General features: G+C 43.3%; 1 protein-coding gene across 1 annotated transcript; it reads left to right on the top strand.

Annotated features, from left to right (window-relative positions):
- The first annotated feature begins 277 nt into the window (after nucleotides 1–277).
- copa (COPI coat complex subunit alpha) lies at nucleotides 278–24204 on the top strand. Its single transcript, XM_083653860.1, has 30 exons — nucleotides 278–465; nucleotides 796–909; nucleotides 1000–1073; nucleotides 1558–1638; nucleotides 1718–1794; nucleotides 2532–2641; nucleotides 5149–5258; nucleotides 6726–6825; nucleotides 7445–7663; nucleotides 8668–8818; nucleotides 9217–9283; nucleotides 9398–9473; nucleotides 9686–9768; nucleotides 10265–10490; nucleotides 12333–12471; nucleotides 12870–13032; nucleotides 13303–13449; nucleotides 13870–14059; nucleotides 14182–14277; nucleotides 15103–15191; nucleotides 15979–16102; nucleotides 16258–16347; nucleotides 17285–17391; nucleotides 17654–17800; nucleotides 17949–18089; nucleotides 19213–19395; nucleotides 21627–21737; nucleotides 22156–22317; nucleotides 22478–22672; nucleotides 23813–24204. Exons 1-30 carry the CDS (start codon nucleotides 426–428, stop codon nucleotides 23870–23872), a joined length of 3672 nt encoding a protein of 1223 aa, XP_083509986.1. The 5' UTR covers nucleotides 278–425; the 3' UTR covers nucleotides 23873–24204.
- Nucleotides 24205–24608: the final 404 nt, after the last annotated feature.

The raw sequence follows: 24608 nt of genomic DNA, 5'->3' as shown, positions 1-24608 counted from the left end.
GATGTCACTCGAGCAACTGTGATGTCATAAGTGATATTTATAAGTTAATTGATGGTCTAATCATCATGTGACATTTTTTTTACATGGTGCAATGTGTTTCAGGGTAATGGATAGAAATAAGCAGTTTAGATTAGCTATGACTATGGTTTAATCCAGACGGCGCGTCAGTTCAGATCTATGTGTCCTATTTCTATGTGCCATGACGTGACGCCGCCGTGGAGCTTTCTGCGTCAGATTTTGACTGCACACAACTTTATTGTCCAGAGCAGAAAGACAGACACAACAGGCGACGTGTCAGGAAGAAAACCCTCCGGACATTCAAGGCGACCAGGGACAGCTAGCCGCTCTGCAATATTTTATTTGTTTTCCATGTTTTGTGTCAGATGATATCTTGCTATAGCTGATAAAACTGTCGCCCTGTCACCATGTTAACCAAATTTGAAACGAAGTCAGCCCGTGTCAAAGGTAAGCCGATGCTAGCTGTGCTTAGCATAGCTAGCTGAGAGTCAGAGTACGCAGTGTTTTATTCGGCTCAGTGTCTGTTGTTATTATTATGTCACTTCAATACCTCTGCTTTAATAAAAGACTATTGGTTATATCACCGAGTCTGACTTGTATGCATGTAATGTGCAGTACGTTAGTGATATTAGCTACGTGTACACTACACTGCATCTCGTTAGCTAGCTAGCTAACTTAACTATGTCCTGCTGTCATGAAGTTGTAATTTTCTCTAATAGCCTGGTCTATTTACAGGCGCCATCGTCTTTTGAGTTATTCATTATGTTTCCATTTCAGGACTGAGCTTCCATCCCAAGAGGCCATGGATCCTTGCAAGTTTGCACAACGGCGTCATCCAGCTGTGGGACTACCGGATGTGCACATTGATTGACAAGTTTGACGAGCATGATGGTAATGACAGATGTAACTTTGTTATTTAAACCGCTATTTGGTTTTCTGGATGGATGTGTGACGATGTGTTCGATGCGTCTGTCCCCAAAGGCCCCGTCAGAGGAATTGACTTCCACAAACAGCAGCCTCTGTTTGTGTCTGGAGGAGATGATTACAAGATCAAGGTGAGACTGCAGTGACACATTTTTTTAAAATCTTTTAAGTAAAAAATAATTCTAAGTTGGTGGGTTTGTACAAAGACAAGCAAGATGATTGATGTTCTTGCAAATGTTCCTATGTTGTAACCGGATCGTTAAAATATAATTTTCTTTGCTTACGTGCATTATACCGTTTCTTGATGTTTCTTGCTCAGAGATGCTCATATGTCAGCGAAGGTCCTAATTCAGAAGATTTGAATGTGTGACTTTCCCATGCATCAAAACAATATTCCAAATAAGCCTAAATATTTAGATTTATGATCAGGAGATTTACTGTTTATCTTAATGGGTAGAGTACAGGAGGTACAAGCAGGAGGTTGATGCTCCCAATCAAATATTTTACTATACAGTAGAAGGTCTTTGGATTAGAAGCAGCCATCATCGGATAATAAAAGGGCAACAACATGCATTTAAACACAGAGTACTTACATTACTCCTGTGTTGTGGCCAGGTGTGGAACTACAAACTGAGACGCTGCCTCTTCACTCTGCTCGGACACCTGGACTACATCAGAACCACCTTCTTTCACCATGTGAGTTATTCTGACAGAGTCTGTATCTTCTCATCCATGTAGAAGAGACTCTGAAACTCAATCCCCTCTGTTTCTGCAGGAGTACCCCTGGATCCTGAGTGCCTCGGATGATCAGACCATTCGCATCTGGAACTGGCAATCCAGGACCTGCGTTTGGTAAGGAACTGCACTGTTACCCCTGCATTCACAGAACAGCTGGGAAGTTGCTCACTTTGTAGGGGGAAAAAAAATAAAAATAACATTACTATAATTACTGTAACATTTGTGGGCCTTTTTGCACAACACATTTTGGCCATTTTCACTTCACGATTGTGGTGTTCAAACCCACTGCACTGTTCTAGTAATATTTCTGCTGAAATATATATATTACTCACTGACTTCTTGGCTTCCTATCAGTGCGATCAGTGAACTGTGTGAACTGTGAACACTCTTATAGAAAAGAGACATACAGTATTTGTTAAATGCCTATTTTTTTTACATTACTAAAGATTATACACATTTTATCAATACACATGATATGGTGTTAATATACCTTGTACTTAATATGCCTTGTACCATAATAAGGTGATCTTTCTTATTGAGGTAGAATTCAGAGTTTAACAGATAGGTATAATTACATGCCAATTGAGTACCATAGCAAACCTCAGGCTACATTTCCTGAATTGAGCCTCCATAGGAATGCTCACCTCGGATTATGGCACAAGCGATGTTAACATCATAACCTGGGTATTGATAAACACTGACACGCTACTTTTGTCCATATACTAGTACTTGTAAAACAAAGAAAATATAACGATGAGCAAATATAACCATATGAGCTTTCTGAAATCATGGCATATTGTGTATTCTTCAAATCAGTAATGTTCCCTTTTCTCCTGTTTTCCCCCACGCAGTGTGCTGACCGGACATAATCACTACGTGATGTGCGCCCAGTTCCACCCCTCTGAGGACCTGGTGGTGTCTGCCAGTCTGGACCAGACCGTGCGAGTGTGGGATATCTCCGGTGAGAGCCTGGGGGAAGCGGACCACAGGACAGCGGGCAGTGTTTATAAGGGTTTTGCGGGTGGGGTGGGGGGGGGGGCAGAGTGGTATGGATGAGGAGAGAGAAGCAGGAACAGGACAAATATAAAGGCCTGAACCTCTTCCTCTCCTCCTTGTAGAGATCAAATCTCTGTGGGCTGTTCGCAGAAACACCTCTCCTTTCAGGTTAGACATAGAGACAGGCAAACATCATCTGCTGTTTATAGGCAATAGAGGAAGCGCCAAAATGGCCGAGCAAACAAGAAAAACCAGGTGCAGAGCTTCCTTGCATGCAAAATAGGGTGAAAAATAAACAGAAATGGCACATAATGCATTTCATCCTGAACGGGTCTTCTTCAGACTTTGGAAGATATGCCGTCTCTGTTCATTTTTGATAGGTGGACACAATTACTTCTATTAAAGTGACTTGTTTTGCATGCAACGATGCCCTGCCCCTGCCCCTATACTATAGAATAAAGTAAATGTACTCATAGTGAAGTCATTTAGTTAACATTCTGAATGAGAAGAGAGTTGGCAGGGAAGAAGAGGGATGTAAGATGTATTGTCAGACGAGGATATGGGAGAGGTGTTTTTGTGCTTCTGCATGCTTGTAATCTCTCTGTCTGTTGATGGTCTTCCTTGCTTGTCTCTCCAGTCTACTTGCCTTCTCACTCATTAACCAATTAACTGATTTTTACATTTCCTGTTGTCTTCTTCACATGAACATGCAAAGACATACTGATCTATCTGTCTCCTGTCTGGGGGGTTTCTTTCACATGTGTTAGCATCAAGCTAGCTGCATGTCCATGTGTCTGTGAACTGATGACATGATCACATGACGCAACGCATCCACACGCTGTCCCGCCATTTTACACGCATGGCAGCTATCTAGCAAAAAATACTGTAGACCACTTGACGCAGATATAGAAATCATCTAAAAACCCACACTGCATCCCATAATGTTATTGTACCATTTTATCCGCTTTAGCTGCATAAACTGCATCAAGAATAATTACAATCCAGTCTACTAACGTGTGAAAGTGTAGCTCTTAAAACTCACATCCTCCTCAATACTGATGTGGAAATGTCCTTATACTACCATGGCATGACAATTGCACGGCTCGCTGTACTACCTGAAGTATTACCTACCTATAACGTATATCTTTTTTTTTTTTATACTTCGAGTTGTAGCGACAGTACCGGTAATCTTAGCATTATCCATCTTAATATACAGCGCAACTTCATCCATAACTCCTAAGCGTCACACAGTCTCAGAATGTATTAACTCAGCATGTGACTCAAACATGGCAACAGAAAGATGCATGGGCTTTCTTGCGTTAATAAAACAAACCCCTGCTCTTCCTGACATCTCAACGCCCCATCAGAGCACCTCTTTACAACCCCAGCCACCACCCTGCCCCATCAGCCCAATCCACCCACTTCCTGTGTCCTTATCCCATGCTCTCCCCGGAAACATCCGCGCCTGCACACGGGTTCCTAGTGCCGTTCTCCTCCTCATGCCATTTTCCCTCAAGATCTGTTGAACTTGTCTGTTCACCGCATCATTTCAGCGGGCAGGAATCATTCATACAAGCTCTGTTGTTTTCTCCATCAACTTCGATCCCATCTAATTTGAGTCTGGGACTTCATCGCCATTACATTTGACCACTGTCCAATCCGGTGAGGAGGAAAGTGTGATTCTCTTGTGTGTGTTGCTGATTCACTAACCCAATCAATGGTGATGTAGGGCCATATGAAATCCATTTTATTTCCCCCCAAATTCTGTTTTTTTCCATCCATTTTAATTTTAATTCAGAGGTTAGGATCGATATTTGTTTTTGTTTTTGTTTTTTGACGACTTGGCTGTCTCACACAGCCTCTTCGACATGTTTCTCAAAGTGAAAAACCAAGTTGTGAGGTGAAGTAAGGGTCCCACGCAAGAACGACCCCCCTCCCTCAAAACATCCCAATCAAAAACTCTCTCTAGGCCTATTTTACAATTATGAAATAATTTAAGGTTACTACAATAATTAGGTTTACTTTTGATTTTGATCATTAGACATGTTTTTCCTCAATTTCAGCGTAACTACCGGTATGTAACATTTTGCAATATTCCATGTTTTACAGTTGATTCACTTTTTATTACCAAATTCCATGATTTCGTCCCTTTTTTCTGCATTGCGGAAATCCTATGGCCCTAGTGATGCTACAGCAGGGATTGTCTCCAGACTCAAGTTGGCCGGCAGTGAGAGAGCAGAGGTTGTGTTGGTGTTTTTCTACCCTGCGTGTGTTCAGTAGTCCAACAGTTATTTCTCCCCTCCTCTTAGGCTCTCTTCCTCCTTGATATTGCTTTATACAGTTTTTGATTGTGTGTTAACTTGTGTCTTGACTCCCATCTTTTTCTTCCTCCCCTGTACTGTGGTTGTGTCCTGTGTAACATGAATATGGCTCCCCCCCTCTTGCACGCGGTGCTATGAATGTTGGTTCCAGGTCTGAGGAAGAAGAACCTCTCTCCCGGTGCTGTGGAGACGGAGGTGCGCGGAATCTCTGGTGTCGACTTGTTTGGAGCCTCTGATGCTGTCGTCAAGCACGTCCTTGAGGTGGGTGTGTCTTCAACTGAAGGGATATTTTGAAACGGTGTGATTTAGTTTTTTATTTATTCGTGTATTATTTTTAGCTGATCGGGCTTAACGGATGCTTTAGGGCAAATGCTGATTGAGCCCAAGTGACTATCAAAAGCCTTCTGAAGTAATGTGCTGCTCTTTTTGAGACATTAAAATAAAAAAATAAAAAATTCTATCACCATTGGCACTAAAATGCGACATTAATGAAAAGAAGCCAGCGCTGTAAAGAGATGTTCCCAGTGTATGATGTGACTTAATTCCTTTTTTTGTTACTAGACAAATGTATGTATTCTTTGTATTTTTTGTGAAGCATAAATCAGAATTTGCCTTGTGTATGAAATATGCTACAGCAGTGATTTTCAAAGTGTGAGGTGCACCTCCCCTGGGGGGCGTGAGCCAACTTCAGGGGAGGCGTGACGTGATGCGGAAGAATCAGAACAAAATGCACAGCCTCCACTGGACATGTCACAAAAGTAGCCTACGCGGTTGTCTGCACAGAGGCTGCGCACACACCCTCTGATGACAGAATTTACGTCACGCGGACCCGCAAAACTAGGGCTTCAGCCAGAGGCAGAGCGCCCACACTCTGGCTGCCTCTGTTGAGGTGAGCTCAGCAGGCTGTCAGGAGGAGAAACCAGGAAGAAGGAAATCTCGATTTCTTTTTTTAATGCGTGTTTCACAAATCCGATTGCGGCAGTTCCTTCTTTGTATGTACGGTACATCAAACACATATGGTCATATTTTTGTATCTGTTGGGTAGCTATTTCAGTAGCTAATATTTTACAAGATTCATGGGGCTGGGGAAGTCTATGTCCGCGCTGGCCAGCCTGGCTGCAGACACAGTCCATAGGGGTTGAACATGCAGAGAACGGGGGGTTGGGGAGCTGTCTATATGTTCTCTGAGGGGAGGCTCAGTCTCCCACACTTTGAAAACCCCTGTGCTACAGTATATAAAGGTTGCCTCAAGTCCAGTTCAAGGGGAATACCACCTAGATTATCTTTAGGCTTTTATTTTGCAGAAGTAGGCATTTTTCTAAATGATCTCACATTTTATTCTCTGTTTTATGAGTTTTTGGTTTTGACTTCTCATCGTCAAGGAAAATGTCCTAAAATTATATTGTTGACTGAGTGGGTTGTTTGAAAATTGCCTGCATGGTCATTTTCCTACACCTGTAATAAACATGAACATTTTCCCATACTTCTTGCTAAGAACTCGTAAAACAGAAAAAAGCTAAAAGCACTAAAAGCTTCCGGCTTTTAGTGCAGAGTGATTTCATTCCATTAGAATTCACCTTTATTGCTCATTCGTCCCAGCGTAGGCGGGTAGTGAGTCAGTTCTTTAGCGTTCAGACTAGCGTAGTTCTTGGGCTCAGTGACCGCTCGGGTTCCGAGACCAGATGGATTTGTGTATAAATCTGTGTGTGTGTGTGTGTGCGCGTGCAGGGTCACGACCGCGGGGTCAACTGGGCAGCCTTCCATCCCAGCATGCCTCTCATCGTGTCGGGAGCCGACGACAGGCAGGTCAAGATCTGGAGGATGAACGGTGAGTGACCTTCCAGGAAGCCTTTTACGCAGTCAGGATGCAAACATCATCAGTGAACGTCAGGGAAAGGCAGGAAAAACATATAAACTCCATAAAACTGTAGTTCTGCTGCTCACTTAAGCACTCAGACCGACATTTATCATCGTTTTTGCTGTTTTTACTTGCAGACATCAATTAAAAGTAGTGATTTGGGATGTACCAGGTCCAATAATTGCTTGAGCGACCGGCTGATTATGAATCCGATTGCTGATTTGACCCAGAATTCCTACAAAGCACATCATCTAAAAGTGCTTAACGAGCATAAACAGGGATTTTAATATAGAACTGTGTTTAACAGATTATTCACATGGCTGCATGACACTGTTGGCCTAAGTATGTGTAAACAAGCTTCATTGATGACTTCATTCCAATGGTGTTTTCGCTCCCACTACATTTTCAAGAACAAGTCCCATGCTAAGACATGTTTTCTCCATATTTCACATATTTGAGTGTTTGTACATTTTCATCTCTCGACTGGCGCGATATTGTACATTAAAATATTTGACATATTTCAGCTGCTGATTTAATACTGACATTTAACTTGGAATCCTCCATCTCTCGTCTATGTCCCTGGCTACAGAGTCCAAGGCGTGGGAGCTGGATACGTGCCGCGGTCACTACAACAACGTCTCCTGTGCCGTCTTCCACCCACGCCAGGAGCTCATCCTGTCCAACTCTGAGGACAAGAGCATCAGGGTGTGGGACATGTCCAAGAGGACCGGCGTCCAGACCTTCCGCAGGGACCACGACCGCTTCTGGGTGCTGGGAGCTCACCCCAACCTCAACCTGTTTGCTGCTGGTAAGTGCTGATGGCGGTGTGTGTCTGCATACACATAAAAGACAAGGGAATCTGGGGCGTCTGGGTAGTGTAGAGGTAAACGCAGTCCTACCACCACAGAGACCCGGGTTCAAATCCCGGCAGCGCTACTTCCGGCTTGGTCAGACGTTCGTACAGACACAATTGGCCGTGTCTGCGGGTGGGAAGCCGGTGGGGTATGAGTCCTGCTTGCTGCACTAGCGCCTCCTCTGGTCAGTCGAGGCACCTGCTTTGCGGGGGAGGGGAACTGGGAGGAATAGCGTAATCCTCTCATGCGCTATGTCCTGCCGGTGAAACTCCTCCCTGTCAGGTGAAAAGAAGCGGCTGGCAACTGCACATGTATCAGAGGAGGCATGTGCTAGTCTACAACTCTCCCAAGATCGACAAGAGGGGGTGGAGCAATGAGCAGGACAGCACAGGGAATTGGCCAAGTACAATTGGGGAGAAAACAGGAGATAAAGCTGAAAAAACGTAATAAAAAAAAATGCGAGGGGAATCTATTTTTCTCATTCAGAATATTGAATTTGTGATTCTGACAAGACATGATTTATGTTTTAATAGATGGCTGCACCACAAAGAACAACAGCTTGCATTGTAGCAGCATTGTAACTTACTTATATATGGGTTAATTGCTCAAAAGAAAATTGAACGAATAATAATTAAAATTAAATACAAAATCTTCCTTTGTTACTTCATGTGTAGTACTAATGTACATATGTGCAGAGGAGGAAATTACTGTCATCTTGCAATACACTACTCTTGAATAACTTTTTTTTTCAGTTTAGCAAAATTCTGAAGGTCCCTACCTAAAAATATCAGTAATATTTTCTCCTGTTCACATATTGTTTGTAGGTGCTGAAATGAGAAATAAAGTTAAAAATCATAAACATCACACTCATATCCAACAGATGGACACACACACACCGACACGCACACACACTGTATATGTGAATATTCCATTGAAAGTGCTTGTATGTACCCTGCAGGTCATGACAGTGGCATGCTGGTGTTTAAGCTGGAGCGCGAGCGGCCGGCCTACGCCGTGTACGGTAACATGCTGTACTACGTCAAGGACCGCTTCCTCCGCCAGCTGGACTTCAACAGCAGCAAGGACACCGCCGTCATGCAGCTACGCAGGTCAGTGGGCTTGTGTGTGGGTCATTGCCACTATGGTACAGGTTCTGTTCTGTTGCATTCTGAGTAGATATGGCTCTGTATACAAATGTATTGTATAATTAACTTGGTCATGGCTATTGCAATATCATGCTAGACCACTACTAGTTTAGACTTCTACTATCTCTTGTTACTGTATTTATCCAAATTCTATCCTTAAAATTGCCATCAATGCTACAGAACCTCTCCTCATCCATATTATTAAACAAAGCTTTGCACATGTGCCATTACCCATGGAATACTGTATTGTCTGTATAGTGAAAGACTTAATTATAGACCTTAATTCTGATCTTGTCGATGAGTTGGATTAACATTTAGAGATAAGAAGTCAACTGTTGCATTTCATAATGTTCTTCTCCTAGTGGGTCCAAGTTCCCCGTGTTCAGCATGTCCTACAACCCTGCCGAGAACGCTGTCCTACTCTGCACTGTAAGCATTTCTCAGTCAAAACTCACAAGCCTTGGTCATTTATATATATACAAACAAACACACACTTGTATCATCCCTTTATTAATTGTATGCAATACTCTTTACCTCCTGCAGAGGGCGACCAACCTGGAGAACAGCACCTATGACCTGTACTCTATTCCCAAAGAAAGCGACTCTCAGAACCCTGATGGTATTAAAACACTTTCAATCAATTCCACTTTTCCAACCCACACTATCTTTTCCCTTTTGTCACGAGTGAATGATCTGTCTGTCATACAGCTCTGTATCTTTCTAGAGTGATATGTGTAGGTTGCTGTCATGCCATGCACTGTGTGAGATGATGTTGTCGATCTGTCTTTCCATAAGTTGTATTTATTTAGTATTGATTCTGTCTCTCCTCAGCCCCCGAAGGGAAGAGATCCTCTGGCCTGACTGCAGTCTGGGTGGCCAGGAACAGATTCGCCGTCCTGGACCGTATGCACTCGGTAAGTCTGTTTGCAGGTCTGGTAATGGATGGAAGAAGAACTTGGCAATTTCCAAGTCTTGATAAGTTTTGGAAAAGAAATAAAAAGTATGGAGAATACTGTCCCAAAATGTATACATTTTGAACATTTCCTGCACATAGCATATTTGTTGCTGTGAAAAATCATCTTCGTCCGTGTGAATTATGAGTGATATAGCTTTTCAAATCAATAAAATCGAGGTATGGGATTTTTAAATTGACACTGTGTAGGAATCTTGTATTTGTACAGGCTGTTGTAGATCTACATGGGAGGTAATTTTGCTACATAATTTAAGCATTCCTGTATTATGGTATTATGTTTCTAATGATGACAGCGATGGATGAAGAGTACTATTCCAAAACACCATTTGTCCAAATAGTGGTTATCTAACTTTGGAATGAAGCCTTTCACTTGTCTATTTACTTTGTCTATCTGGATCCATATTCATGCGATATCGCCTTCCCCCTGCCTTGCATAGCTGCTGATTAAGAACTTGAAGAACGAGATCGTGAAGAAGGTGCAGGTGCCGAGCTGCGAGGAGATCTTCTACGCCGGCACGGGCTCGCTGCTGCTGCGCGACGCCGACGGCGTCACGCTGTTCGACGTGCAGCAGAAACGCTCGCTCGCCACTGTCAAGATCGCCAAGGTCAAGTACGTGGTGTGGAGCGCAGACACCAGCCACGTGGCCCTGCTGGCTAAACACGGTCAGTAGATAAGAAGAAAGATGAATACGTGCCGGTATGGGCGCACGCGCACACACACACGCACGCACGCACGCACACACACACACACACACACACACAAACACACAAACACATAGACCGCAAATACACATACTGTAGGTACTTATCACAGAGTCAAAACATCCTTATCTCCTATGCTCCCTAGGCTGATTTGTGCTTCCAGGGCTGGGGCTCTGAAACAGTTCTGGGGACTTAAGCCTTCTCCGGACAGCATTAGTATTACCAGGGGAGGTCCATAATCTGATTTTACTCATGCATATGAGTAATTTCAGTTGGTCATTAACTCATTGAGTGCCAAGGACGGACATGTTCGTCATTTCAAATAGTAACGTAGAGTGCCAAGGACGGACATGTTCGTCAATTGCGTTTTTTGACGGTGGGGCGTCGATCAAAGCCTTCTGCCTCTGATGTACAAATATTATAGCTATTGGATGTGTCTAACCTATTTTACAGAACCCTTAGGTGGCGACAGTGCTCTCCACATAACAGAAAGGCAAGGAAAAAACAAAGAAGAAGTCGTTATGGAAACGGAAATCGCATCGCATCCGTATGCATCGATATGCTGAAGCACGTTACTGCAGCTGTGCCTGCAGCAGCCAATCTGCTCCCACAATTGAGCCGCTCCGTGTCGGTTGCGACAGCAGATCCGCACATCCACACCGTGGAGTTGTTATTATTCTCAAGTGGAAGCATCGTTGCCGGTGACAAACACACGCGGAACGCTGTAAAAAAGCAGGATGTCGATGTCCCTTCACTGTGCGCACAGCAAACTCAGCAGAGAGCCACCACAGACAGGAGGAGGAGTGTGCAGTTGAGGCGAGGCGGGGCGGGGCGGGGCGGGGGGGGGGGGGGGGGGGCACGCAGAGCAGCACGCAACACCCAGACAGACCCAGGCAGCAGGACAGGATTGACAAACGCAAGCCAGAATATCCGATGCCCACCAGCAGCAAATCAAGACCAGCAAGAAGCTGCAACCAGCGCACGCAGGGGCCAGCGCTGCTGGTTGTAGCTAAAAATATTATTCTGCCAAACAAAATTCCCTGGCCTAAACTGTTTTATTGAAGGAAATTATTTTTGAGGTGTGACTACATTAGAAAAGATTAGCTTCAGAGTCAGTGATGTGCTTGAAATGTTTAATTTCACAAAAGGCCAATTATCTCAGCTTCTAGAAAAAAATTGCTGTTTTGGGATGAATCAAGCTATCTTCTCCGGCTCATAACTAAAGAACGGAAAATGGGATCAATAAACTTTTTTTTGCAGATGATAGAATAGAGTCTCGTCGTTCTTTGTGCGTGTTCAGTGTTTACATAGTAATATCACACAATATTCTGTGGGCCTCGAGAAATCACTGAAAACGCTCTGAAACTCTGGCACTGGGAGCGTCCGTTCTCCAAAAGTGGCTGGCACTCAATGAGTTAAGATGGTCAAATAAATTCATGCAGGATTGTGATAATCCAGGGACACACCACACAATGTCATCTAAAAGGATGACACAAATCCAGATGCTACAGCTCTCTTCACTGCACTATTTTCACTGTTCTTATGTTTTTCTTGGCACCAAACTGTGCCTTGAAAGTCCTAGGGTAGCTTATAATGTCCAAAAATAAGTGACTTAGTCACTAACAACTACTAAATTATATTGCAAAGGCAGATGCGATGGAAGTTATTCTGTAAATGTTGGGGAAACTCCAGTCCCACCAATTCTCACCGGACTATAGAGTTTAAACCTGAAAATGACCCTCCAACAATCCTTAGAAGATCACAGAATCTAAATAGTCTTTGTTCTCTGTTCTGTCGTTTCAGCCATCATGATCTGCAACCGTAAGCTGGAGAGTTTGTGTAACATCCACGAAAACATCCGAGTGAAGAGTGGAGCCTGGGATGAGAGCGGAGTCTTCATCTACACCACCTCCAACCACATCAAATACGCTCTCACCTCTGGGTATGATCAATGCTATTTTCACTTAGCGTGGCTCTTAACACATCTCTTATCTTACCTCATCTACATGCCACAATCCTGAAAATGTACCACCTGATCTCTCATTGACCTCGTTTGATGAGGGCGAAGATTAAAGAGAATTTTGTGGTCCAGAGACACCATTAGCAAAGTTATGTGAATCACATTTTACTAACAACTTTGTAGCCATCACTTGTTGGAGGAATACATGTTTTTTCCCTGTAGTTTTCTGTTAAATATGTCTTCCCCAAACAAGGTAACATGGGAATTGGGAAATTTGATTTTAACGATTTGGTATTTGGCCAAAAAGAATGCTATGCATCGCTCTACTGATGACAGAGTGTATCTAATATGTTGACTATCCTCTTCTTCTGTCTATACAGTGATCATGGGATCATCAGGACCCTGGACCTGCCCATCTATGTGACCCGTGTGAGAGGCAACAGTGTTTACTGTCTGGACAGGGAGTGCAGGCCGCGTGTCCTCACCATCGACCCCACAGAGTACCGCTTCAAACTGGCCCTGGTCAACCGCAAATATGAAGAGGTGAGTTGCATGTGTGCAGTAGTGTAGGGAATTAACTTTTTTTTTTTAATTGTTGAATTTAATTTCATCTTAATCCTTAACATTAATGTGTAATGAGGATTGTTATACTCAGTTACAATTGTGATCCTTTTTCCTAGGAAGGTTTTCACATACCTAAAACCCCATTTCAGGGTCGTCTTGCCCCTTCATTTCCTGTAGCCGATCATTAATTTTCCATATGTTGTTTCTGACCTCATCCTTCTTCTTACCTTTGCCATCCTCCCCCTCCAGGTGCTCCACATGGTGCGTAACGCCAAGCTGGTCGGCCAGTCCATCATTGCCTACCTGCAGAAGAAGGGCTACCCTGAGGTGGCACTGCACTTTGTCAAGGACGAGAAGACACGCTTCAGCCTGGCTCTAGAGTGTGGCAACATCGAGGTGAGCTGATAGTGATGGTTAGCCCACAACCACACACTTAACTTATACTGAGATTTGCTCCTTGATGGCGATCAGCTCAGCAGGTTCCCCATCAATGATTAAAATGAAGATGGAGGAAAAGTGGTGTTTCATAGTCAGATCTCAGTCTACGGCTTAATCTGATTTCTAATTGGTAAATTGTGCTCATATTGCTCAGCCAGTGGCATTTTGGAGTCAATTTAACCATTCCAAAATGTTAAGAAAATCTGCAATTCACATAATGATGTCATCTCATGTGGAAAAGTTTTATAATTTGGGCTTTAGAACCAGTTTATGGCAGTGAAGTGAGCACAACCTTGGTTCAAATAATCTGAAAAGCAACCCAACTATTCTATCCCCCTCAGATTCAAATTCCTAACACTTCTCTCTCCGTCCCTCCAGGTGGCGCTGGAGGCGGCCAAAGCCCTCGATGAGCGCAGCTGCTGGGAGCGTCTGGGCGAGGCGGCCCTGCTGCAGGGCCACCACCAGGTCGTGGAGATGTGCTACCAGAGGACCAAGAACTTCGACAAGCTCACCTTCCTCTACCTCATCACCGGCAACCTGGCCAAGCTGCGCAAGATGATGAAGATCGGTGAGAACTGCGGAATGTGTGGATTTGTGGGATTTACATGGTGCAAATCATGTGGTGCTTTGGTGGTTAGAGATGTTGTGTTTGTCAGTTATATCTTACCATCTGTGTGTGTCTGCTCACAGCTGAGATCAGGAAGGACATGAGCGGTCACTACCAGGGAGCTCTGTACCTGGGAGACGTCAGCGAGAGAGTCCGCATCCTCAAGAACTGTGGACAGAGTGAGTTCAGCCCACATTCACTCTTATTTTCTGTGTCCTGCCCCTCCCATAGTCCTTTGCATGTGACTTTGAAGCTTTGCCAGTGTTGTTATCCAAGTACACTTAACCTCTGTGTGCCGCGGGCAGCTCTTTGTTTAGTGAGTACTAGCGTAAAATGCTTGATGGTGCTGATCATGACTCCAGCTGATGCCATTTGACTTTTGAGAACCGGTTGAAAGCACGTGTACACTCTTTTGCTAAATGTGTAATTAGAGCTGTGCATCTTCACTGATCTCACGATTCGATACGATTCGATTATACAAGTCAACGATTCGATTCGATTCGATTATACGATGCATCTCGATGCATCTCCGATGCATCTCGATGCATCACGATGCATCTTAAATCGAGGCATCACTTTTTCCGCAATACATGATTTATTTTTTCTCACTTTCTTTTTTCTCACTGTGTGGCTACTTTTAAAATAAAAGTGCATTTGGAATTGCATTGTATTATGATCCATAATTAAAATAAACAACTGCATGTACTTACATTCTATTTTATTTGATTATTAAAAAATTTTTTTTTTTTTTTTTTTTTTTTTAATAATCGATTTTTGATATTTGTTAATCGATTCAGAATCGTCCTATTAAGCATCGCGATGCATCTCTGAATCGATTATTTTCGACAGCTCTATGTGTAATACATTTCAAGTCATACTGCACTAAAAAACATTCTCTTGGTGCTGCCGGGAACATGCTGCAGTCTATTGTAAACAATGAGAAAAGCGAGCAGGTAACAGTACGCAGCCTAACATGATGTGTGTGTGTTGTATGTCTTATCCAGAGTCTCTGGCCTACCTGACGGCTGCCACTCATGGGATGGATGAAGAGGCTGAGGCACTAAAAGAGACCTTTGACCCAGAGAAGGAGACGGTATGTTGGGAAAACCCTCTCTGTACCTCATAAACAATGCTTGTGGAAAATAACCTGTACTCTGAAACAGGATGTGGAACACTGGACAGATGTTTGGAATATCCCCATTATTCTTGCATTGTTAACATGGTAACTTCTTGTTTCCCAGATATACTGTAATGGTTAATCCTGAGTAGGGTTGGTGCGATGGACGATGGCATCGACCTCTGAGCCTTCTACATCGGACCATCGTGATTAATTAACTGTTCAAATTAAAATTTTACAGATTTAATAATAAGAAGACCAACAGCACTCACCCGCGACGAATCCTGCGCACGGCTTTAGTAGTATCTTTGGGTTGTCCATCCTCATCAGGGTGAAATCCAAAATACTGCCAGATAGGCGAAGTGGACCCTTTTTTTGCGACGAGGTTCGTCTCCTCCGCCATTATGGAAGATGATTGAAGGGCAAGTTTCCAACACGGGCAAATACAAAAAGCCTCCGCTCTGGTCAGTCTAACTTTATGTTTCCAGAACTTTCCACACCAGCCCCTCCTCCCCTTCCCTCTCTCTGCTGGGTGCGCGCTAGTCTTACTTTTGGTTTCAACACCAGCCCCTGGACGCATGCTGGGTGCGTGCTACATACCCTATTGAACTTGTAACCCCTCCCCAGCCAACGACGATGCCATCGTCCATCATGATGGTTCAGTGTGGAACCATCGTGATGGTTATTTGGCTAACATCGCACATCCCTAATCCTGAGTCTTGGACACATTTGATAATATAATAGTTAATCTTGTATCTTGTAGGTTCCAGAGGTGGATCCCAATGCCCAGCTGCTGCAGCCTCCTCCACCCATCAACCCTCTGGACACCAACTGGCCTCTGCTGACCGTGTCCAAGGGCTTCTTTGAGGGAGCCATCGCAGCAAAGGGTGAGTCCTCAGCCTTGAGACAAGACAGACACGATTCATTCCACTGCTCTCCTAATGACTTAAACTGTTGATCCATATTTTAAATGTAAGTCCAGAAGGAAACTAGTTGTTTTGGGAAACTCTGAATCTGAGTGAGAGTGATGTGTGTGTTGTAGGGAAGGCAGGTCAGATGGCTGCCGACCTGGACATGGAGGCTCCTGGAGGCGAGGGTTGGGGAGAGGATGCTGAGCTTCAGCTGGATGACGGTAAGTCTAGCAGAGGTTTTCAAAGTGAGAGATGGGCCTCCCCAGGGGGGGCTCCAAACAGTTTCAGGGGAGCCTCATTGAATGGAAGTGAAAAAATATTACATACGTTTTTACATTAGTTATAAAAAGGAGATCACATTTGGTGAAATAAATAGTTCATAGATACAGTAGTTTTGGGGATTTTCTTTTACAGTTTTTCACACTTTCCCAGAGTCAGAAAAAAAAGCCTTCAGACAGACTTTCTTGTGTATTTGGTGAAGTCTGATGTGTTAATCATAATAAGTATAGGCATCCAGGAACTAAGCAAATAAGGGGGGAGGGCAGCTTTTTCCCTAGCTTTGAATGAGGGGAGGCCCACAGTCTCAGACTTTGAAAACCCCTGGTCTATATAATAATCATATATATTATGAATTAAAATTATAATTTGTATTGATTTCAATGAATGATGTCCATCCATTCAATGTTAATTTCAGACCATCTAAAACAGTGGTTCTCAACGTGGGGTCTGGGGACCACCAGGGGGCCTTGAGGGGGTTCCAGGGGGTCCCCAGCAAATTAATTTTAAAACTTCGCCAATATTTCACTGACAAGAAGTTAACATAATTATGGAATGTAGAAGAGTGAAGGTTTTGATCATAGTTTCACTGATATATCTACCTATAATACAGTCATATTTCTGGACATAATAATCTCTAGCAAATAGCAATAAAATCAAACTCATCAATTGGGGGTCAGTGGCCCTAATGTGGACATATTAGGGGTCATTTATATGAATTAAAAGGGTTGAGAAGCACTGGCTAACACATTGTTTAAATTCTGAAGCATATCCACCCGACAGATGACATTTTTGCGGGGAAATTGTGCTATACAGTCATGAGATGGACACAATGGATCTCTCCAATAGCGTCTTGCTGTGTGCTCTCTCTGCCTCTCTCAGATGGCTTCATGGATGCCCAGGATGGATTGGGAGAGGAGGGAGGAGTGGCCAAGGAGGACGGAGGAGGCTGGGAGGTGGAGGAGGATCTGGACCTTCCTCCAGAGCTGGTGAGAAGAGATGCATCATTAAAAATCCCACAACCAGTGAGGCAGGGCTTGAAGTTATTGATAGTCTTGTAAGATCTGCTACCGCTTAGTCAGGTGGCCAGTCCATCTTCAGTTAACTTTGTCTTTTCCCCAAACTTCATAGATTCAGCATCTAAGAATGGCCACTGTGGCTGATTGATTGTATTGATTTTAAGTATTTTCTGCTGTATAAGGATGTGGTCTGAATTGTCAAACTTCCTTTCTCTTTATTCCTAACCAATAGGACATACCAGCCGGTGCAGGGGGCGGAGCAGAAGATGGCTTCTTTGTCCCGCCCACCAAGGGCATGAGTCCGACCCAGATGTGGTGCAACAACTCCCAGTTACCAGTGGACCACATCCTGGCCGGCTCCTTCGAGACCGCCACGAGGGTACGTTCACCGACGCCACGTTCACCGACGCCACGTTGACTCTGAATTTCCTGCTTTCATTTTTAATGCGCGTTGAAAAGACACAAGTCATACACACTCACTACTCTGATTTACACGACATCCCCCTCTCTCCTCTCCCGCTCCACAGTTGCTCCACGACCAGGTAGGCGTGGTGAACTTCGGCCCCTACAAGTCCCTGTTCATGCAGACTCTGTCCAGGGGCCGAACCTGCTACCTGGGCCTGCCCTCCCTGCCCTGCCTGCGGAGCCACCCGCAGAGGAACTGGAAGGTACGACCATGCACCATGCATACGTATACAGTCGATTTTCCCTCATATTTCCAAATCTTTTGCAGGTACCTTTTGAGTGATTTGGTTGCCGTACTTTAATCTCCATAGTACATCATGGTGAATAATTATTTTCATAAAACAAAAGGGAAATTATTTCTTTCTATGGTTTTGGTGCAATGCCACTGTAGAAAATATGTTGTGGAATGTTTAAAGCCATTTCTCTCATGTTTTACTTTTAGACATAGCAGATTAAAATACTTTTTATGAGAGTCATTCCAAAAGTTATATGTAGGAGAGAGTTTATAATTTATGGAAATGTTAAAAAAAAGAAGAAGAAAAAGTTAAATTCCCACCATGTGAAGGGTTTTTGCAGACCACCACACATACCGGTATATACTTGTCGTGATTTAATTATTTTAAATTGGTTAACTTTTTATCTATTTCATATTTGTCTTTTCATCTCGTTCAGTGCCTTTGACTATCATGAAAAACACTTTATATAACCCTTCTATTATTCTGTTACTATTTAATTTCCTACCATCTCTTAACAAAAAATGCAATACATTTTCCTGTGTGCGCCGATGTGGATTTTAGGTTTATTTGTGGATATCAGGTGCTTGACACTTCATTTCAATTGTATTGGTATTGGAAAAGGCACTGTTGACTAGAGCTGTGCATCTTCACTGATCTCACGATTCGATACGATTCGATTATACAAGTCTACGATTCGATTCGATTCGATTATACGATGCATCTTAAATCGATGCATCACTTTTTCCGCAATACATGATTTATTTTTTCTCACTTTCTTTTTTCTCACTGTGTGGCTACTTTTAAAATAAAAGTGCATTTGGAATTGCATTGTATTATGATCCATAATTAAAATAAATAACTGCATGTACTTACATTCTATTATATTTGATTATAATTTTTTTTTTTTTTTAAATAATCGATTTTTGATATTTGTTAATCGATTCAGAATCGTCCTATTAAGCATCGCGATGCATCTCTGAATCGATTATTTTCGGCAGCTCTACTGTTGACCTGTCTCTCTTGTCCTGCTTCCTGTGGTCCTGCTCATCCATGGTACAAGTCAACTCATGATTTGTTTTGTCAATTGAAGGACTGCGGGGCCAAGCAGGGGCTGCCCGCCGTGGGCCTGCGCCTGTCGGACCTCATCGCCCGCCTGCAGCAGTGCTACCAGCTGACCACCGCCGGGCGCTTCGAGGAGGCGGTGGAGAGATTCAGAGCCATCCTGCTCTCTGTGCCGCTGCTGGTGGTGGATAACAAGCAAGAGATCGCAGAGGTGAGCGTCCATCTAGTCGCCGAGTGCACATTGGTTATTATCAACAACTCCGTTTCACAGTCCGTGTTGTATGCCGAAATGTTTTTGAAGCTCTTGAATTTCAACATGAATTTTCTTCAGTTGAACTAGCAGTTTGGAATACACACCTGCACAACTAATGTCAAGTACATGTACCCTTAGCTATACAAACAGATGTTCAGTGTCTGCTGCCCAGGGGCGCCACCAGGGATTTTGGGCCCCATCACAGGACATAGTACAGGCCCCACTGATGCCGGCCGAAAAATTGGGGCTGTTTGAAGCTGATTTAGAGGATAATATCGCATTTTAAATTATATTAGGATAACACATGTAGTGTTGTCATTATTCAGTCTTAACCATCAATATTTGCTCCTTTTCTCACTCACCTTCATCTCACCACCATCCCTGTTGAATCATCATACTCTCTCTCTGCTCTGAATACAGTGTACATGTGGACAAATAAATTGTGTTGATCCTTCTTATTTTTTTATTATTATTATTACTATTATTATTATTATTATTAGTAGTATTAGTATTACAAATAAATCCCCACAGACCCACTGCAATTGTGCCAACTACCATGTCATTCAACACAATGCTGCTGTGTGTGTCTCACCTCCTTCATCAGTTAGGACTGGTTCGTTGGAAGGTGCCGGTGGGGGAGGGGCTGTGTCTGATTCTGCATCTGTTGTTAGGCAGCAAGAGCCAGGGAGGGACAACTGATTTATATGAACGGCTTGCAAACAATTGTTTGCATTGATTAAATGTTCGCTAGACAGGAGGGAAATGTAAACACTCTGTGAAGTAAGCATATTTCACCTAAGGTCTAACAGGGTAATTTCCAGTAGTTAAGAAAAGTTGAATAAATGTTCAGATGGCGCCGGACAGACTAGACCAGGGGTCAGCAACCTATGGCACGGGTGCCACGTCTGGCACGCGAAGGGTTAACCACTGGCACGGCAGCGCACAGCAGCTATAAGTGCGCAATTTTGATTTTTTTTGTAGAAATGTTGAAGTGCGCTGTCAAATTACCTACTTCACAGCCATTTGCAATTGCGCGGCATGTTACTTAGGATATTTACGGTAGTGACCCACTCTCTGCCTCTGATTGGTTGCAGCAGAGCAGTAAAATGCCACTCTATTGCTCTGCTGCTGCCATAGAAGGCAACCAATCAGAGGCAGAGAGTGGGTCACTACCGTAAATATCTTATATACATGGCTCTGGGCAGAAGAAAGCAGATGAAAAATGCCAGCGAGCAAGACAGAGAAGGACCGTGCTGTGTATATTGTATAGTGCTTTACTTCAATGTCCTGATTTTGGAAGGAATAACGTTACATTTTGATGTGCGAGTCATTAATCTTGGTGTGGCACACTGATTGACAAGCAAAATTGAAAATGGCACTTCATATCAAAAAGGTTGCCAACCCCTGGACTAGACAGTTCTCTAGGTCAACATGGCAGAGCGATTCACGTAGCGTAGCCTATCTGCCTCGCCTCACACAGAGACAGGCAGACAGCAGCTGCACCAGTCCAGCACTCACCTGCCTTCCTATAAAAATGCGTGAGGAACTGTTGTCCTTTATTTTCTCTCTCCTCTCTTCCCTATCCTTTCTTTTTTGGAAACCTGACTTTGCTTTGCCTTTTGGCATGTTGCTGGTTGCTGGTCGTCTCCCCTCTCCTCTCATCTGATCGATCAGTGCGCAACTCTGCTGCTGCCCCACGCTGCCTGGATGGGAGGCGTGCCTATTTGTCCTGTCAGCCAGGCAGGGAGAAACCATTTCTTGAAAATCGAAGGGGGGTGTGTGTGCAAGATGATTTGGGTTTTTTGGCCAAAAAGAAGCAATTCGTTTTACTAGTACATTGAATAAAATAGTATATTCATTACAATAGGTTAATAATTTAATACTGCAAAAAATTCCCTAGTGTCCAAGCTTTTAGGGCCCCTGTCAGCTTCAAGGGCCCCTAGAATCGTCCTAGGTTTCCCCCCCACTACGGCGCCCCTGCTGCTGCCTCGTGTGCCTCACTGCAAAACTATTTTTTTTTTAATTCTTGATTACTTCTTTTGGTTGGATGACTGAAAGAAGGTGGACAGGTGCATTCTATATGGCACTTTTTCTTTTCTTTCTTTTTTATATTATTTTTGGGGATTTTTTTTTTTTTTGTCTGACTGCATAGGGATCAGTTGTATGATTGAGATCTCTGTGTGTTGCAGGCTCAGCAGCTGATCACAATTTGTAGAGAGTACATCGTGGGTCTGACCATGGAGACGGAGAGGAAAAAGTTGCCTAAAGACACTTTGGAACAGCAGAAGAGGCTGTGTGAGGTAAGCGTCTCTGGCTCGGTCACATGACTTTAATTAAATCTATGGATAAATGAGCCTTGAATTTCTGATTTGTCATTATCAAATCATTTTCCGTTGACACTTTCTTCTGCTGGCTAGGCAGGAAAGTAAGTACCGGTAGTAAGATTTAAAAACAATTGACAAGCTTCAAATGGAAATATCAAACATCAATGGCTAAATTTAGAGATGGAGAAACAAAACTAATGTATGCATCGTGTGTCTTTTATGCCCCCGGATGCCACAATAATTTCCCCTCAAGGATTATACATTTTAATTGAATTTGACCGACAGTATTTACTATCTACCGATCTACCAGCATATATATGTCAGGGACTCATTTGACACTCTAGTACTGTAGGTATCATCTTCTTATGGGTGTATATCTGTGTGTTCCCCGCAGATGGCAGCTTACTTCACCCACTGCAGTCTGCAGCCGGTGCACATGGTGCTGGTGCTGCGCACGGCGCTCAACCTCTTCTTCAAACTGCGAAACTTCAAGACAGCAGCCGGCTTTGCACGGCGCCTGCTGGAGCTGGGGCCAAAGCCAGAAGTTGCACAGCAGGTGAGCTGGTGTGTCTTGTGTTTTCTGTTGATGGCTTCATTCACAGGAAATGATTTGTACATAAAACTCTCATTCATATCTAAAGGGACGTTACTACTGTTGTGCCACTGGGCTCCAGATCACACCTTACTATAATGTTCATTATCTTCTTCCCATTCAGACACGTAAGATTTTGGCGGCTTGCGAGAAGACCCCAACAGACGCCCACCAGTTGAACTACGACCCCCACAATCCATTTGACCTGTGTGCTGCCTCTTTTGTTCCCCTGTACCGCGGGCGCCCGGTTGAGAAGTGCCCCCTGTCTGCAGCCTGCTACTGTCCCACGTACAAGGGCCAGATCTGCAGGGTCACACAGGTACGACAACACAACCATGTGCAACTAAAGTCAATCTCTATAAAAATCAAATCAAATTAAGAGACAAGAAATATGAAATGATGAGGAAATGGAAAGAAAAAAAGACAAAGGTTTACAGCCTAGGAACACAATTAAAATGGTGAACTATCTTCAAAGACGGTGGGATTTCAAGCAAGACGGCCCAACTTCCACTCAGTTCCTGTCATTTTGGCACATGCGTTTTGCCCATGGCTTTCCACTTAGGAGGTTTTCGGGAAGTCTGAGTCTATTGGAGTCAATGGGAAAAGTCAACGTGATCTCAGATTATGACAGATTCTTTCGCCCCCCATATTCATTAAAGTAAATATTTGGCCCATTCTCCAAAGCCACATATCTTCAGAATATTCTTGACACTAAAATGGCATTTTTCAGACAGACAGATCAGGAGAAAATGAAACTTGTGCAAGACCTGTGTCTATCTCAGCAACACACTTGTGAGATTTGGCAACAGGAACTCATGTTAGCAGGGAGCCATTAGCTAAAGCTGAGGTTTGTTCACGTAGTAGCTAAATCTGTGCCTAGAAAACATATTTTTTTTAACGGAATATCTTAGTTTCAACTGTATTGGGCTACAAGGGGGAGCTTTGTGTTTATATGTGTAGAGTTTGGAAACTCACACTCTTTATTTCAAGTTAGCTTGCTAGGTCAGCACTAACCCCGCGTCACCAGTCACAGTCCTCTCACAACACTTCAGGAGAGAGGTGACCATGTGCCATTTGGGAGACTTGCTGCTACCATTTGTTAGAATTGACGGAGCCTGCGGTGACCCATCTATAATATCTATGCTATCTTAGTTCAAACTGTGATGTCATCAGTGATGTCACTCGAGCAACTGCGATGTCGTATGAGCCGAAGGCGCACAGTTGCACGATGGCGCATTTAGTGTGAAGGTTATTTCTTTATAATAAAGGAATGATTCAGAATTCTTGATCACAAAATAACCCCCCAGCTTCATTTTTCTTATAGTTTTTAACTATAGTTTTTCTAAGATTTACACTACTAGTTTGCATCAAGAAACTTCAAAATGATCAATTAAGAAGGATAACATTTACTTGCCTTCTACCTTGCCTATCTAACCTTTAATCTCATCTTGTTTCCTAGGTGACGGAGATCGGCAAGGACGTGATTGGTCTGCGTGTGAGTCCCCTCCAGTTCCGCTAACAGGAAGTGGAGAGGATGAGATGTGGGGAAGAACCTCTTCATAAAAACACATGCACACTTTATTCTATAGAAAGGAAAAACAATTATTGACAAGAAAAGAACAAGCAGAGAGATATATGTGATTGGTATAATTTAGGGAATGTTGCATCTTAAACCTTTTTCAACCTTTCAGCAATCTGGTTCACTGCTCTTACCTTTCCCGAAAAGCTTTTTCTTGTGAGTGTTTACCGTCACCTCTGTGCTAAATCTTCATTAGAACTTTAAAGCTCACTGTCTCTTTTCTGACTTCTATTAACTGTAAGATGAAAAAAATAAAATGCCTGTCTAGCTGATATGCAGTGTGTCTGATTCTTTGATATTGTATATTTTTTATGTATAGCTCTGTGTGCGCATGACTCTTTTTGGTGTTGTGGGAGTGGAATGTTTTCTCTACAAAACTTTCATATCAATGTGCACGGTCATAAAACATGAATATTCCAACTCCCCTGAAGGCTGGAGTCATCTGTGATGGAGACTGGATAGTTGACGCACTCCCTAATAGGGATTGCATTGCAGTCATTTAATAGGTCATTTGAAAAGGAGGCAGCTGGTTCATGGTTTATTCTGGGTTTATTACAGTTATGGTACATTTGTTTTTAACTGAATCTCTATAAATACTTAATGTGCTTGTTCAATAGTGGGTGGTGTCTGTCACGGTTGTGATGTCATCAGTGATGTCACTCGAGCAACGATGATG

Source organism: Poromitra crassiceps (genome assembly GCF_964638095.1).
Source record: "Poromitra crassiceps genome assembly, chromosome: 17".
In the NCBI taxonomy this organism is placed as follows: Eukaryota; Metazoa; Chordata; class Actinopteri; order Beryciformes; family Melamphaidae; genus Poromitra; species Poromitra crassiceps.
Note: the sequence above shows the minus strand (reverse complement) of the source record. Positions and strands in the feature narration are given on the sequence as shown.

Bases quoted from the DNA above. Each gene is read 5' to 3' on its own strand.
- copa (XM_083653860.1), top strand. From the start codon at position 426: ATGTTAACCAAATTTGAAACGAAGTCAGCCCGTGTCAAAG. The intron at 7,664-8,667 runs GTAAGTGCTGAT...TGTACCCTGCAG, and splicing joins CCTCAACCTGTTTGCTGCTG to GTCATGACAGTGGCATGCTG. The intron at 22,318-22,477 runs GTGAGCTGGTGT...CTTCCCATTCAG, and splicing joins AGCCAGAAGTTGCACAGCAG to ACACGTAAGATTTTGGCGGC.